We start from the raw sequence: 18,095 nt of genomic DNA on the forward strand, positions 1-18,095 counted from the left end.
TTAATAGAACTGCATTCTATGGTTCAAGAGGCAGCATGTCATCTAAATGATCAGTCCTGCTGTTTGCTGCTTTTTAATGTTCCTTTACATTTCCCTCTCTGAAAGAGGTTGACTGCAGTACAGCTGTGCAGAGCATATTGTTAAATTTGATTCATGATGAATTAGAATTTACACAATGTTAGTGTTATGCAAGCTGTCCCTCCTGCAAATAATATTTTGCAGTGTAAAAGCAGTAGCATTCAGATTTCTGGACAAAATGATAAATTTCAGTAGTTCTGCTCGCATGAAAGTCTGGGGGGTTCCCCCCCTTCCCACAGCCTTATTTGTCATGGTGTTAATAAGTTTTGATGATGGAGGAAGTTGTCCGTTTAAAAAAATGTACAGACAATGAAAATATTTGCTGAAAAATAGATATTTCCCCTACATCACTAGATTTCATTTGGCACATCTCTAAAAATATATTGCCTATTATTTATTTTAAAGCAGTTTCTGTTTTTGGTAAAATGGTCTCAGTGTTTGGTAACAGCATTATTAGTAGTCATTTGTTTTAGTCTCTGATGGTAACAGGTTTATACATTACTGAGTACATCACAGATACTCACGATCTGTTCTTTGCTCTTAGATAAATATTATGTGCACAAAACGTAGGGGGTTTTGTTGCCTGCTGCATTACTGAGATAAAAATTGCCCTAGATATTGCCTCCTGTATCTGTTATATCTTTACTGAAACACCTTTGAAATGCTGGCACTGAAAAACCACTATGCTGCAACAGAGTTTAGCAGTGAAGCAGTTAATAGCATGCCAGAGTTGTCACTAGCTATAACTTGTGCTCATTTTAAAGCATATTCCTTATGTTTTGAAATATTAGACGTACAAAGCAATGGGGCTATTTTCTGTATGTCAGAACTCATCCTGTTATGTTTGGCTCTATAAGACTTGAAATGTTTATCAGAAATATATTGTTTTTAATTGTCTTTCTCTCTCTGCCCAAAAAACACAATTGATTCAATGCAATAAAGCAATTTTAGAGATTTTCTTTCTAATAGGTTGAGTACAATGGACATTGATTATTAGACTTGTTAGTAATTTACAAACTTTTCTAAATTGGGATACATGAAACTGAACAATAGATACGGTAGTTGTCTAGCTGACACAGTATCCTTTTTACACAAAGTAGTTTCATGTTTTGTTGTTGATCTGTATAACTGTGGCATCTGTGACAAAGTAAGCATTAGGTTGATTTTTTGCTTTTGAGGAACAAGTGATTTCTGGAAATTTCTGCAAATGTTGTTTACCATTTGTAATGTGACCAATGAGTGTGTTGCCTACATGGCAGCAATACATGGCTGAGTGTTATTGGTGAGAAACATTATCTTACAAGTTGGCCATAAAAAGACTTCAGCAGTTATTGCAGACATGGAAGACCTCATTTAAAATTCTTCTGGAGCAACTCACTGTAATGTTGTCCCTTTTCATATGCTGAGATCTTTTATGGATAATCAGTCTGTCTTGAAAAGCATAAGGAGTAATATTAAAACATTGTGTTGTATGTTGGTGCAGACAGAGAAGAAATGAGTTTTTACTTGGATTTAGCAGTTGTAGAAATCAGACTGGAATTTAACTGGACACCTCACTTAAGTTCCTGACATTCTCCCCACATATACAACCATATGGGTTCAGAGTTGGGAGCAAAATAGCCCCACAAAGCGTACTTTTTGTGAAAGACAGGTGTTGATTGATGATTGTTTCCCGTAACTTTTAAATCATTTAGTCAATATATCCTGACATCGGTTTCTTAATTATACAGTGAGGCATTAAACACAGGATCAGATTGCTCCACGGCATAACTTATCTCGATGACAAATGCACATAATACTGAAATAAGCCATCTGTAAATCATATTTTATAGGAATGCCCTACCTTTCACTGCACGGATCCCCAAAAAACTTCACAAATTATACAACCATGTACCATTGACATGCAGCTCTTACATATGGTAACTAGCCTTTATATAGCTTGCTACAACTGATCAGAGAAGGGAAATTTTGATTCAGTGTGCCATGAAGGAAGGTACCATGGGAACATTTTAACATCCATATAGACTAAGAGTAGCTTGTTTCTAATGATATAATCAAGAGTACATTTCATTGTGCTTAGTTCATCCATTTATAAAAACTGAAAGGACAAGGAAGCTGTACGCACACATGAGTTTGTAATTTACATACCTGAAAATGGTAGCATAACTAAGGGAGGGTTCCAGTTTTGGGGCAGGTGTGCAAAAAATAGCAGTTGCTGTCAATGCTCCAGTGACCGAGCCACAAACACTATCCTGTGCACCGCTGTTGCCCAGGGTATGGAACTGCCCAGCTAGGCCCAGCAGAACAGCTGTAACTCGGAACAATTTCTGCAAAGCATTTTGAGTTACAGCGTTACCCCAGACCAAACAGAAGTTCATTGTTGGTTCCAGGGGGGAGGAGAATCTAGCTGTGGGCTAGGGGCATGCATCCTGTTTCCCCTGGCAGTGGCCAGGGCTCTGTGCCAGGGCTTACTGTTTTCAGAATGAGAGTAGTGGAAGGAGCTTGTTCTTGGGACTTCTCAGCTGGTGCTGAAGGGTGGGGTGGGTGAATTGGAGCCCCCACTACCTTGGAGAGTAGGGGCTCCAAAATACCTGCCCCACCCTCCAGAGGAGGCTAAACCCCACCCCCAGACTGAACTTCCTCCTTTCCCTTTCACCCCTCCCATTCTGAAAACAGCAACCAGCTGGGAGCTCTGTAGGCACAAGTTATAAAAGACACTCCACTTTGAAACATCCTTATATGATACCTTATGCAATGCTAGGTCAGATTTTAACCTGATCGGCCATTTTAGAAACTGTCTGTAGCTGTGCACTTTTGTTAAGTCACAGCTATAAATTGCTTACTGTGGCCAGATGGGGCAAAAATTGTCACTTCTGTTTGCACCCTATTAGGCTTTACTGGAAGCCACAAATATGATAACTAAGCAAATGATTAAACTAGTATTAAAAGAGGTGTGAGATTAAAAAAAATTAGTAGCTGCATATTTGAACAAAATAATAATTATTAATAATTTATCCTCAGTAAAAGAATAACAGAAGTTGGAGTCAATGAAACTAGTAGTAGCAGTAGTACAGTTTTCCTTTCAGTACAGTACTACTACTACTAGTTTCATTGACTCCAACTTCTGTTATTTATAATAGTTTCATTCACTCCAACTTAAAATTATATACTTAAAATTAGGTGCATATTACGAACTTTGCTAAAATGTAGCTAGAATGGCTAAATGATGAACATCACCAGTCTTGACTCGGAGTATATGTGTAAGTCCAGACCTAAGCTTTGTATGGAGGTAACTTAAATGAAAGTTAGAAAGGAAAACAGCCTGGAAATCACATGGTAGGATGAAGTGAGGCATGGTATGTTTTCCATCAAAATTGCTGTTACCCATAACTACTTCTGTGAGATAACAGATGCCAATGATTTTCTCTGTACTTAGAATTGAAAACTTAAATTGAGGCCATGTCAGGGTGGATGTGAGGGTGGACTTTTTTAACAGCATGGTCCGTGAGAATAGTTTTTGCATGTATTTATATTAGATTGGTTTGAACTGAGCTTGGTACAGACTATTTAGGGGCACAGTTAACCTTTTGTAAATTTACATGATTTTCATATATTATTTTCTTAGTGGTATAGCTACATTGAATATTTATGAGGTTATTTTTTAATTGCATTTATTACGCAGCTAAAAATGATGCCATCATCGTATATAACTTTCTAGTCAGACCCCTGCATAGATTAAAATATTGCTGCACAGAAGCTCAGAACGCTGTTTTTAGAATATGCATTCTGAAAATGCTTAAGCTGACCAGCATGGGCTATGTTCACTTAAGTTGAACAATAACAGACAAGGTAGGTTTTAGATTTTAGTACACCACGGAAGAAAAATAAAACTGAAAAGAGGCAACCGTTAAAATGATTACTAACATGTAGCAAAGCTAATGGACTGCAGGAAGATTTAAATCCACTTTAAAAAATCATTTTTGCCGTGCAATGTAATTTCAGTAGTCAACATTGCAGATAGCTGGTGTGTATGATAATGGGTTCTTACACTATGTAGAACTAGAACAATAAAGCACTTCTGAATTGCACTTTGCAAATAGGGAAATCTCTATTTCTTGGGTACCACTAATACACAGGGAAGCTATCATGTCATATAAAAATCATTTTCCAGAAAGTTTCCTTTCATAGAGTACTAAACTAGTCTTACCAGGAATTAAAGATATATGTCCATTACCTACACTGGCTTTGTGATGGATGGCAAACCTCTACTGGTACTCAGAGATAAGAAACAGCTGTTCTTAACGTTTGGGCTTATGCCAGAAATGTGATGATTATTCTCACAGCACAGTTGTAAAAGGTACCACATATTTTGTCAACGCAAATTTATGCAAGACTGGAATCATCCAGGAAAGCAAAAACTATATTACAGACAGCCTCACAAAAATCTCTTGAAGGAGCACTAAATCCAATTATGCAGAACATCATAGAATTGTTTGTTATTTCTAAAGCACTTAGTTTTGATGAAAGCAGACTATCTGCTCTTGGTTTCCTTTTGTTGCTGTTGTTTTGTTTTGTGTATTTTAATGGATCAAGAATACTATCATATGAAAGATTCTAGGATAATGTTACCACTGCAGAACTGTTGCCCAGATTAATTCTGCTATGAAGGAAAAACACTCCCCTTCCAGATCGGTTGTAGCAAACCCATCCTAATCGTAACGTATTCAGTAAACAAATCACTAGAATTTGCTTTCATTTTTATGGAATGTAGTTAAGAGGTATTGCCATTATGAAAGCTAAGGTTTGGTTTGGTGTAGTAGCTTACTAGCCTTTATGATAGCAGGAGGGAAAAGGGAAGTAATTTGTAATGGGTGATTTGGGGTCGGGGGGGTTGTTATTATTTTAACTCACTGTTATTCCCTAAAAGGTAACTTGACTCCTCAGATTAATGTAGTTTTGGAATATCTTTAAATCCTTGAAAATACTGGCTCACTAAACAAAATATTTTAAAACCAGTTTATATACCATCCATTAGCCTTAGATAGGAAAATTAAAAACTAACATTGTCTAAGAGAGATAATTTGCAACACAAATATGTGAGGTAAGAAGAATTATATTCTACTAATTCATATTTATAGATAATACAAGGCATTTTGCATTATTAGCTTTGGATGCTTTTTGAAGCCAAGTGAATTGAAAAATGCTCTATGCTTTAACATTAATTTATGCTGTAGATATTGGGAGGTTGGCAAATATCATATTACCATTAATATTGTTATTGCTACTTTCACCATTACTCCTGCCATCACAAACAGCAAAGCATCTCTGAACCATAGTGTTAGGCCAAAAATGTAGACTTTTGTGTTAAAATGTATGCAAACACAAAATAAAAGGATGATCCTTGCTATAAAGAATTTACAGTCTAAATAATATACTGCAATGTATAAATATGCTTAATGATATGTGTATGCAAATATGTATACATATATATGCTGGAGTTTTACTTTCTATGTAAATATACGTTATGCATTTCAAATGCATGATCACATGATACTTTCTGCAGGAGCCAACTTCACTGATACCCGAATTCTACTTTCCCTATTCACAGTGATTACTGCCTAATTTCACGCAACTTGAAAGTAATGCTATTCTTCTGCACTAACATGCTACTCAGCATAAATAAGGATGGCAAAAGTCAACCATTCCAAGTGCAGGATGGGCACTGTGTTTGAGGAAGTGTTTTACCCTCAACATTCAGTGTGTGCAGTTTCTCAACTGCACCATGCTATCTGCACCAAGTATTTATATTAACTGGGTATGTCTAATAGGCAAACAATATGAAAGTACGTAATAGGAAGAGAATGCATCAAACTCTTTCTCCATCCATGGAAAAGGCATCCATAATTTTTTCTGCAGATGCTGTGGAGTGCAAGGAGAATGAGTGATGGCTCTGGAAAGGTGTGTACTGATGGAGCTGTGCCATAACTCTTCAATCTATCTAAACTGTTTTTGCCAAATTCATTTTCCTTCCTATCTGCTTGTTCCCTCCCCCTTCTACCATCCTCCCCTCTCTCACCCCCCAAATTCTTCTTCACTATTTTCTCAGGGCCATCTAAGTCTATTCCAAACTCTTTGCCCTCTGCTCTAATCTATATCTCCTATTTGGTTGCCTGTCATTCTCCTTTTCAGACTGTCACAAGTTCTCTCACGCTGTCCATCCATCTGATTGTTGTCTCCCTCATCTTGAGTTCCATAAAACCTTTTGGCCTTCTTTTAAATCCCTCCTCTTTATCCATTTATTTGCAGTCATGTAATGATGCTCTAATTCCATGTAACTATTTTTAAGTAGATTTTAGAACCTTTAACTTGTTTCATTAGTGTTCTTTTTCTTATTGAGTTCCTTGTGTGCGGTGAGACACAGAAGGTTGGTGCATTGGTGGTGGATGGTGTGGTTTTATTTGGCTGGGTAACTTCTGCAGTTATGTGAAGTGTAGATTATTTTTCATCTGTATTTTAAATCTGCTAAAGCCCCTATAGCTTTGAATAGGCATTCTGTAAACATATACATCAAAATTAAATCATGTGCCTGTTAGCAGTGTGATGGTATAATCAGGGATAAAAGTGCTGAACCAAACAGTTAGCTATGTTTTGGGTCCAGGTAACCATAACTTTCCTAGACAAACAGTATGGATCGTCATAGGATGGTCACATGGCCCAGAAGGTCTTATGTGTAAAGAAAGGGGATACACCATCAAGCAGAGATGTAAAAAATATTACTGAGTCTAACATCTATGAGTTGTTCCAACTTTTAGATTAAAGCTCAGACCACATGGCAATGGTTATTGGATAATGAATTTTCATTATTTGAAATTATGTCTTGCCATAGTCTTTTTTTATTTAAAAAAAAAAAAAAGTTTGCTATAAAAGACTTCCCCTCTACTGTAAGTTGATGTTGGTTTTTAACGCTCTGCTAGTCTAGGTTGAGAGAATTGCTATTATGTAGTGCTATTCTCTTTTGGTTTTAACACTTTTGTGTGATCATGCTGGTATTTCTCCACTGCTTGCCATTATTGAAAGCCAATAAAACACATGCACATTTAATAATGTAGGAAATAAAAATGAAATTGGTCTCTATTTAAAACAAATAAACAAGAAAATAAACAACACACTGGGCTGGTAAGTGTCTTAGTTGAGCCTCATTCAAAATAGAGCATAAACAAGGGTGTAATTTTGTTCCTAGAGAGTTGAAAACAGTGGATCAACTAGGAAACGGAAGAAAAAACAGCAGAAAGCACTGAAAGCATTAGCAAGCGGAACCCCATAAAAGAACACACCAATAAAACAGATAGGCTGCTTGTTCAGCTTCTTATCTCTTCTTTAAGTTTAGCAGTCAAGGAGGTTTTTGCATTTATCTTTGCAGCTGAATGAGTTCAATTTCACTCAGATTAGGACAGAAATTTCAGAACAGCAGGTTAATCCTTCCTGCCTTCATGGGCAACTGAGCAAACAGACCCGTATCAGTGTGGCCGAGTGTAAAATTGTAATTCTGAAGATTAATGTTGTCTTTCCTGTTTGCTTTGAACTTGACCTCCACATCTGTCTTTTATTTATTTGTTTGTTTGTCTGTTTGCTTTAACAGCTTCTGTCCAGGGTCCCTGGGAGAGGGCAATCTCACCAAACAAAGTGCCCTATTATATCAAGTAAGTATAAATAATATTGACTATGGCTATTTACAGTTCTTATTTCTGTGCTTTTCCTTATTCCATCTTAATGCAATTGTAAAAGGATAAAATCGTTAAGCAATTTAAATAACTCTTGTTATTTAAATGGAAGGACAAAAGAAGCAAAATTTGCCCTGAATACTACAGAAAACATCGGGGGATGCCATTTCAAAAAAACAAAGCAAAACAGTAAATGTGTACAGGTATGATAAACCAAATTGCTTTTCATGACATTACAAGGGTCACCTGAAACCTTTAATAAAGCATTGGACCATGTGATTCCTATTTGAATCTTTCAGATATGTACAATACCATGTGGGAACCAGTTTGTGGACCAACTCTCACACCACTCATCTGGCCTAAGGGGCCAGAAGGTTGGGCACCACTGCTTTAAACCATACTTAACACAGTTCTGTCCATCAATGATTTATTGTTCTGCAGTTTCCATTCAGGTTGGTTTTGTGGTCTAAGAGGAGGTACTCCGAGTTTAGTGATGAAATGTCCAGGGAGGCTAAAGTGTTATACCGCAGGCTTGTCTATCTTCATGGAATTTAAGTCAAATCATTGTTCATTCATTCTTTCACATAAAGATCACCCCATCTGTCCAATATAGACAGCAGAGGGGCACTCTAAGCAGGTGATGGAATACATAACTTTGGTAGAGGAGCAGTTGAACAGACTTCAGGATGTTATAATCTGTGTTGTTTGGTCCAGTGATAACGCGGTCTTTGTTGATGAAGGGGTACAACTGGACCCCCTTCTGGAAAATGACAACAGTCTGAAGGTAGCCCTGGGGGACAAGCCCATCTCGGTTTATAGACAGCCTACCAACCTCAAACAGTGTCTTTCCAGCTACAGGCTGCCTAATTCCTATTTTCACCAAGGCACTAGACCTTGCTCTGGAGCTAATGCCAGCAGCAAAGTGGAGATGTTATTGAGGGGAATGTAAGACCAGATAATATAACATGTAGTAGTGCAGCATATATCAAACGTGTTCACTGATCTCTTAAATTTTAATTTTGCAAATGTTTATATCAGTAAAGAATATTTGTCAAAGGAAAGCTGGAGGGTTTTTTTTTACAGTTGGAAACAGTTAAGTCTTTCAGGCTAGGGACAGAGTTTACAAATAAACCAGTTTAAGTAATTGGAAACTGGTTTAAGCCTGTAACAAAACAGAAGTTCAGTGCACATAGACCACTTTCAAAATGGCTGAAACAGATTTAAGATAAACCTGGTTGGATGTAGTATCAGACATAACTGATATAAGTTAAAATGGTTTTTGGAACTTCTGTCCCAGATCCCTTCCTAATTTCAAGTTAACTCTCAGTCCCCCAGCATCCCAGGATGCTTTGCAGCTGTGGGCTGTGCTGTTTGCTCCAGCACAGCCAGGTTGGCCCTGCCGCCGCATGTCACTAAAGCCTTAGCTCCCCAGTCTGCTTTTTGCCTGGGTCTGTCAGTCCAGAGGAATTGGGGGCAGAGGAACAGACCTTCCCCACCGCCAAACTCCTAGCCCTGAGCTGTACCGCAAGGGGAGGAAAAGACCCTGTGGTGGGGGGCTTTTTGCTCCCCCCTGAAGCCCAGTGAGCCAGTCAGGGATCAGCTCAGCCCTACCCTCTCCCCACCCTCAGCCTCCAAGAGTGGGGGACCGTACTGCTTCCCACTCCCACCTGACACTCACTCCCACAGCTGGGTTCTTGGGGCGGAGAGGAAAGCCCACACTTGGGAGCTTTTCACTTGCCCCCCTGCAGCCAGGCTGGGATTAGCTCAGACCCACCCCCTCAGTCATCCGAGGAGAGGAGAGGCAGGCTGTGAACATACCCAAGCAGGCAAGGTCTGCCCGGCATGGGAAGGAAAGCACCCACTGGGGGGCTTTTCACCTCCCCCACAACTTGAGCTGGGCTGGGATCACCTTAGCCCCGTGCCTTCCCCAGCCCTCTGCCTCCAATAGGGGTGGTAGGAACAGAGGGTGAGAACCCCTCCCCCACATTGGTCCCCCAGCCAACATCTGCCCTGCACAGATAGGAAAGCACCCACTGCGAGGGCTTTCCACTTCCACGCCCCCACCCTTCAGCTCAAGCCCAGTTGGGATCTCCCCAGCCCCATCCCTTCTTCAGCTGTCATCTCCAAGAGGGGCAGCGGGGGCAGAGGGTGGAATGCACTATCCGTCAACACCCCCATGCCAGCCTGCCCCACCCCAGGTCTGCCTGGTGCTATCCTGGCTCCAGCTGCGTCGGGGTGAAAAGTCCCCTGGTGGGTGCTTCCCTCCTGTGCAGAACACACCCCAGCTGGGGAGGGGGGGCAGTACGGGTGGAACAGTAAATACGTTCCCCTCTCAATCCCTTCCCCACCCCCCACCTGGTCAAAGATGATGGCTGGGGAAGAGAAAGGAAGGGGTTGGGGTGAGCCCAGCCCAGCCCAGCTCAGAGCTGGTGGTGAGGGGGAAGACCCCTGGTGGGTGTTTTCCCCCTGCACCCCACAGACCCCAGCTGCCAAATAGGCCTGAGCTGCCTCTGAGCTGGGTTCATCAGCCTTAGGCAGCCTAGCAATGAGGGTAGTGCACATGAGTACCCCCAGGCTCCTGTCCTCAGCCATTGCAGACTTCTGTCTGTCTTGGCCTCCCAAACACTGAATGTAAACTCAGTTTGTTACTGGTTTAATCTAGTCATCTTAGAAAAAACTGTGAAGATTGAATCTATTTTGCCTCAGGTTTTTTGAACCACTGTACTTAGCCTGAGTCAAATATGGGATTTTGACTTTCTGGAAGCAATTAAGGGTTTGGGAATTATGGAAAGGAATGGATCTTCTTCCCATGGCACTATCCCATCTTCAGGTGACTTGCAGTTTTTGGTGGGAAAAGTGTAAAATCATATCTCACCGTCACAATTCTTCATAACAACCACAGCCTCCACTGTATTCCTCAGCCTCTCTCTCACTGTCTGCCACTGCATTCAGCAGCAGCCGTAGCTGATGAATGTCAAATCCTTATACTAAAAATGATTGGCCATATAATAAATTACACTTTTCTCCGTCCTTATTAGTTTTCAGTGTTAACTCCCCATTACTTTTGCTTCCATTTGGTTCATTTGATTATCTTCTCAACTGTTAAGAGTTTGCAACAAAACATATTTTTAATTAAAAACTTAAATATATCAATATGTTGCACAGGAACACCCTTAGTAAAGATGTGTGGTGGAGATATTTCTGAGTCCTGCTGACCTTCCTCTTCCATCTCTTCCCTCCTCCAGCTTTCAGACTACCCCTGCTTAGTTAAAAGTTTCTCTTTCCTTTTTTCTTTCATTGTCCTTGCATACCATTTTTTATTTCCCATAGCAAAGCTACCTCTTTTTACTTAGCTTTCCAGCTTTTAGTCTTTCCTTTTATCAGTCTTTGAATTATTGTTTCTATTGTGTTTCTTTAATTCTTTACCAGAGCTGCCAGAAAGGTCTAGCAGGTATTTAGGTATTTCATAATATTTATATAATTTCCTTTTCCATATTAAACCAAAATGCCCACACTTCTCATACCTCCTTTGCATATGTGCAGACAAAATATTTACCCAGCTTTAAACAACTGATGAGGGGTGTGGGCAAGTGCTTGGTGGAAGGCTTACCTTGGTAGGACTAAATCTGGTGTAATTGTTTGCTCTGTCTGCTCTTAACCTGCCACAAGGGAAGCTAAACTGCAGTAATTTACCCCTGAATGAAAGAGTTACACTAGATTAGCTGACCAAGCAGTGAGTCGTTCTCCCCCAATCCCTTTTAAGTGGTGTAATTATATTCTCTGCATGCTCTTTGTTAACCAGATTTGCTGCATTCTTTATTCTTTTTGTGTTTTATCAGTTTTCCCCTTAATGCTTGGATGTTTTATCTCATCAATTTCACATTTACAGTGACACAGCACTTGATAAGACCATAAATCAAGCAGTACTTAATGCTAAATCCTCAGCTGTAACATTCTGCTATTAGATAACTCCAAGCCCTTGATTTTGATAGTTAAAACTTACACAAAATGAGTCTATAGCAACTAGTTGCCACTAAATTCCTCTGCAATCATTACATTTTTCATAATTCAGCTTCCTTGAGGTTGCCTTGCTCCTTCCAGCTTCTCATTTACTTTATTTCAGTATAGATTTCATTGCCACTGAAAATATAATCACCAACAATGTACAACCTGTTACAACTGTTTTTCCTACTCTCTGCCATTTTGTAGTTTCTTGGCCTACTGTCAGCCTCATGAAAATTGCAATATAATGGCTTTTTACCAGCTGCTGCATTCTGTTAGGATTTTGTTCACCTTTTTATGTGCTGAGTCCCATATGGATAAGTCAAACTGAGCCAACAGTTAAGACTCAACTAGCTTGCTTCCTTAATGAGTTGAAAAATCATATTTCTGTGTTCCAGGCTATCAAAAGAAACTTCTATTCCAAAATAGAAAGTAGATGCTCTGTGCTGCCTACTGAATACTTGCCCAGTCACTACCTGTCTGTCTGAAAGGCTGCATCTTAACTATTGGAAACCTTTTTCGAAAAGGCACTTTACTTAGCTTTAGTTTTTCACCCTTCCTTTGGGCAAACATTGCCCATTCTGTTCCTGTCAACAAACAGAGTTTTGGCAAAGCACTCCAGAGATTGTATCTCATTTTACACTGTATAATGTACAATTAATCCCATTTTTTCCTGTGGCTAATATGGGTTTTAAAAAAGTTTATATAATTCAGAGTTGGGGTAGGCAGGTGACAGGTAGACTGCATGCCTGTTGTTCATGCCCTGTTTCTACAGTTGATTGTGCCTAGGAGGCAATCTGGGATTCCATAGAGTGCACTTTCACTCAGGAACACTACTGGTGGTAGTATTGCCATCCACCTTTTTTGCAGGAGCTCTGTAGTTCTTGATAAACTAAATAATTAGGATATGGATAACAGAATGAAAATTGAGAAAGACAGAAGTAGGAAAGAAAAAATCAAATGCACAAATACAGTATAGGAAGTAATTGCCTAGGCAGTAGCTTTGCTGAGAAGGATCTGAAGATTTTGGTGGACCATGTACTCAACATGATCCATCAGTTCCAGAGATATAATAAATAAATGCAAATATGGGCTACATTAACAGATGTATTGTATGTAAGACATGGGAACTGATAGTACCTCTCTAGTTGGCTCTGGTTAGACCTCAGTAGCATTACTGCATGTGGTTCTAGGGTCTGCATTTTAGGAAAGATGAGGAGAAACTGGAAAGGATTCAGAGATCAGAAACAAAGGTGATAATAGAGTTAGAAAGCAAGCCATGGGAGAAGAGGTTAAGAGAATGACACATGAATAGTTTGGAGAAAAGGAAATGAAATGGGAACAACAGTAATTTTCAACTACTTGAAAGGCTGCCATAAAAAAGGCAGAAAACAATTGTTCTCCTTTGCTAGAGTGGGCAGGACACAAAGCAGTGGGTTTAATCTTCAGCAAAACAAATTTGCATTAAACATCAGACAAAACAGAAACAATTCCTCATTGTGAGGTCAGTAGGGCAATGAAACAAGCTGCCTTGGAAAGTTATGGACTCTCCATCACTGGAGGTTTTCAGGAAGAAGCTGGATAGACATTTGTCTGGAACAGCTGGGGAACAGTCCATCCTGCAATTGTCCTTGCAGTCTGTTCCAATCCACTGATTCTATGACTTTCCTACAACTCTCATTTCCCAGGAAGTCGGAAGCCTACGTAATAGGCCCTCCTCATTCTGGAGGGACTCGAGAACATCTCTCCTGTGCAGATGCTCTAAACGCACCCAGCTATGTTTAAAGAAAGAGCAGCATAACCACCAGGAGCCATGCTCTCAAGTTAAAATGCCTGGAAAGTGTTGTACTGTGCTGTTGGAGCAATGTTTGGCACTCTAGATCACAGGATTATGGAGGCCCTGAGTTAGGCAAAAAAGCCTTATGAAAGGGCAGGATTTCAGATGTACTGCTTCTCCTAGCATTTCCTATTGGCTAGCTCTAGACACCTCCTTCAGTACCTCAACACTCTGGATTGCCCTTTGAAGGCACTTAGCTCTTTCTGTTCTCTGTATAGGGAAACTAGGGCTTGGTCCTGTTGATCTAAATTATCTTTCTGGGACAAGGCATCTGTTTTCCTAGGTTGTTTAACATCTAAGAAGAGGCACTTACAACAGTGATTTGGATCTGACTCTATCCTTAAAACTACAACATACTTTTTCCAGTCATCCACTCGAGCCCATGCAGTAAGGAGATCTAGTCTGTATGCCTAACTTTGTGGTCAGGATTTCTGTCTTTGCCCTAATTCAGTGGTTTTCAACCCTTTTATCATTTGTGAAGTCCTAAAAAAATTCAAATGGAGGTGAAGACCCTTTTGGGAAATTTTGACTGGAGGTGTGGACCCCTTTGAATTGTGTGTGTATTCACAGAGTTTTGATTGATCATAGCCATCTTTCACAGACCCCTTAGACATTGTCTGTGGAACCAGGGGCAGCAGGTTTAAAACCACTGTCTTAATCCTTTCCCTGTATAAGTGACTTCACATTAATAATGTCTCTGTATTTACCCTCTTACTGTACCCATTCTTCCTTTGCATATGCAATACCACAAAACAGAATAAAGTAGAATTTCATCTAATTGCTTCTCACCAAGGAAACACTCCACATTCTATCCTAGCCAAGATGTTTTCCTATTCAGATTATAAGAGTTCAGTGAACTTTCTCTCTCTCTGAAGGAAGCAACATTAACTGGATGCTCAGGAGCATGGTTTTGACTCCTTGAGAAGATCCATTTGCAGTGTTATCTATGGGTGCCTACAGACATTTAGGGGAGGCACTTTAACTCAAGGTGCTTTACATGGAGCATCATGAGTTAGTGCCCAATGAACCCAACGCATGTGCACCTGTTGGGTGGGAGAAGAGCTTGACCTTTCCTGTACCAGCCCTGGCCAGCAGGTGGGGGTGCTCCCGCAGCCTCCCAGAAGTGTGCTGAACTGCCCTTCTTCCCAGCCTCCCCCATATCCTCCCCCCCCCCCCCCCAAGCTCTGGCTATAGCAAAGAGCAAAGTGGCAGCTGTTTCCTGCCACTGCCAAAAGGGTCAGGCGGTGGAGGGAAGAGGGGGAGGGAGTCCACTCTACCTTACAGGTCCAGCCTGGCTCCCCCTAGTACTCCAGGTGGGGCAGCTTGAGGTGGGGGGCCCACAAGTCAGGGGGGCTCCCTTTTCCCACCCTCTGGCTGAGCCCCCTGACAGGTGCAGCACACAGCTGCCAGGTCAGTTTTGCCAAGCAGAGGTACCTTCCCCACCTGCGCTCCCCTTCCCCTCCCTCACTTGCTGCACAAAGAAGAGACTCTCTCCTATCTGGGACAGCCCCAGGAGTGGGGCTAGGCTGGTTCTTGCCATCAAAAGCACCAGCCCAGCCCCGCAAAGGTGCCTCTAGAAAATTAACTCTTGAAGGAACCTGAACAGAAGTTCTCTAAGGTGCTCTGCTCTAGAGCACCTGCAGCTAACAGCTGATTTATCAAGGGTTAATTTTTTGTATGATCAGCTATTTAAATGCTCTGCAGCCATGAATTTGTGTTATGTCTTGGCTATGGAGTGTGTTCAGGGACCAGATCATGAAGAAAATACATAAGAAAACTTATGTAAGTGCCCTATAAGTCAGCTTTGTGATGAGCACACTAAGGAGTGCTTGTTCTCCTCCACTTTTGATCTATTCACAGTGTTCTTCTAGATGTTACTCTTTCCCAAAGGTATGTCTTCTCTGCTTCCAGGACTCAAGTCCATAAGCTTTAATTTTCTGAAATTTTCCGTATTTGCTCTGAGAAATAGTAGACCAATTTTGATAAATAAGCTTCCTTGTTATCTTATTTTTTAATCACACTTTTATATGTTGTTTAACTTCTCACAGATTTAACACACAAAAAGAACTAAGAATTTAAAGCTTGCAGATTCAAGAAACAAACAGATTAAAGCCAGGATTCTTTTGCATTTTTCAATCAAGTGTAAGGATAAATGTATCTAGCTGAATTAAATTACAGTAACATAAAACAAAAAGTTGCTTTTCTAGTAAAATGGCTTGGGTTAATTGTTTCTTCTACAGAACTTAGATTAGTAGGAAGCAAATAGAAAATAGCCCTCAAACAAACAGAGGTAGAGAAAGAGAAAATGTATAATAATGTATATGTAATGACTAGGTTAGTTGTCATTTACTCTCAAGGAGGGAAGGCATGAGAAAGCTATATAGAAAATCCTATATGGGTATTAGTTAGCTTACAGACCATAACATGAAGGGGTCTATAAAGTTGACCTTTTTCAATATTTTAGAATTTCTTTTTAAAACACCTAGGTTTTTTTAATGATTTTCCACCCACAAAAGCTAAACTCCTTTCATATCAAGAATTCAGCTGACAGAAAATATATAATTAATACATTTTAAAACTCTCTCTCTGTGTCATAAAATAGCTTTTTATGATAACTTCAGTGTCCAGCATCTCACGATTTTTCAGTTTGATGCAAGTGTGGTTTGTCTTGGTGGAAAGCAGGAGAATGATGTCCTAGTCCCTAAATCTGTCATTGAAACTAGGACTGAATAATACCTTGTCTGTAACTCAGGTGAATGAAATTATTTGGGGAGAATGGATGACACACATTTGGTCACATATTAATTTTTAAAGATAATAGCTGTTTGATGCCACTCTGAGGCACAGATTGTCAGAAGTAATGGAGACGGTTCATGTTGCAGAGGAAAGGTGAAAAAGTCAGAAGCTTTGCAATTTATCATGCAATATCATCTCTTCATATGTAGTAGGCATGGAAAACCATACACGCCAAAAGTGTAAGCTTCCCCTGGAAACAGGTAGTCAAGAAAAAACTTGTGCTTCAGGTGTCTAACCTCAAATCATAGGAGGCTACCTGTACTCCAGAGGCCATCCCAGGATCATGACTACAAGAGAAGGCAGGCTGCACGAAGAACAAATCGCCTTAAACAACCATTTACTCCAGGAGTCCATTTCTATAGGAAGGGCAGAAGGATAAAACTAAACTTTGTTCAGAAACATGATCCAGTGATATAGTCAACAGCAGATCCTAAATTTGAAATTCTCTGGGTTCACTCAGTCGGAACAGATTAACTGGGGTGTTCTGTTCTCTGTCTTATAAACAAACTTCCTACTGCTCAAAACCCTATATTAGTTTAAAGGAAGTTGTGGAGGTGCTCAAGTAAAAAACAAATAAATAAAAAAGGGGAGGGCATATAAAAAATATAAATCTTATCAGTGGTATACAGGGTCTCACTACAAACACGTTTAAGCATTTACTCTGAGGGCACAATCTGTTTTTGTAGAGCTACATTAAGAATATGTAGATTTTATAAGACTAGCACCACATGGGTCCATCTTAGATGTTCTTTCTTGAAAATAAAGTAAATTTCAGGTTGATTACTAGATGGAGATGACAGCCCTGCCAGTCAGAACTCAAGCCGTCCTACACCAGCTGCACAGTAGTTCACTCCTCCTTACTTTTGATCTGTAACAGCCCAGTCCTTAGCTTTTACTTTAGGGGTATATGAAATATCCACCAACCTCATCTCCTTATAAACTGCCATGGAAAACAAATAATAGTGTTGAATATTATAGAGAACATAGATAATATCGTGATAGTTATACCTGAAAGATGTAAGACTGGTAACACAGTTACTATTTTTGCATATATTTATACTGCCCATTACTTCCACGTCTTATTTTCTCAATTTACTAATAAGCTGGTAAATATGGTTTGTTTGTTTGTTTTTCAAATGTCTAATCTACCTTGTAAAAAGCAGGAAAGAGGATAAGGATGAGGAATATTCAGTATATAAAAGGGAAAGAATGAGCGTTTTAACCCAACTGAATCCAGTTATTGATCATTGTTCTTTGTTTTGGGTAAGAGTTCAGGAAGCAGTAAGTAAATTATCCATTTAACACAATGGTGTAAAAAAAAAAAATTGCTACTGTACTTGGAAACAATTTCCATATCTTCTGAGGGGCTAATTTCAGAAATCTTTTTAATGTTTTACTTTATCTTCCAGCGTTTGAATGGTTACATTTATTATCAGTTTTATGCTTGTATTGTGCATTTTACTTCAGTTGTTAAACATGTAATATAAAATAGTTGACTGTGTTATACACCATCAAGAGCAAAAAATTATCATGCCCAATATATTTCTGCTGAAGTATAAGTAGACTGACACGCATAAAACATACTCTTCTTTTATATAGTACATGGCAGATCTTCCATAAAACTGCATTGTCATGTACTTAAAACATGGTTTTACAGCTGC

General features: G+C 39.7%; 1 protein-coding gene across 12 annotated transcripts in view; it reads left to right on the plus strand.

Moving 5' to 3' along the window:
• Positions 1–18,095, plus strand: part of DMD (dystrophin) — a 2,172,325-nt gene that overhangs the window by 1,999,104 nt on the left and 155,126 nt on the right. For all 12 annotated transcript variants that reach the window (XM_059720821.1, XM_059720816.1, XM_059720817.1 and 9 more), the window contains one exon: positions 7,718–7,778. In XM_059720821.1, the coding sequence (XP_059576804.1) occupies positions 7,718–7,778 (61 nt within the window). The remainder of the gene's footprint in view (positions 1–7,717; positions 7,779–18,095) is intronic.

The sequence above is a fragment of the Alligator mississippiensis genome, chromosome 1 (assembly GCF_030867095.1).
Source record: "Alligator mississippiensis isolate rAllMis1 chromosome 1, rAllMis1, whole genome shotgun sequence".
Taxonomy (NCBI): domain Eukaryota; kingdom Metazoa; phylum Chordata; order Crocodylia; family Alligatoridae; genus Alligator; species Alligator mississippiensis.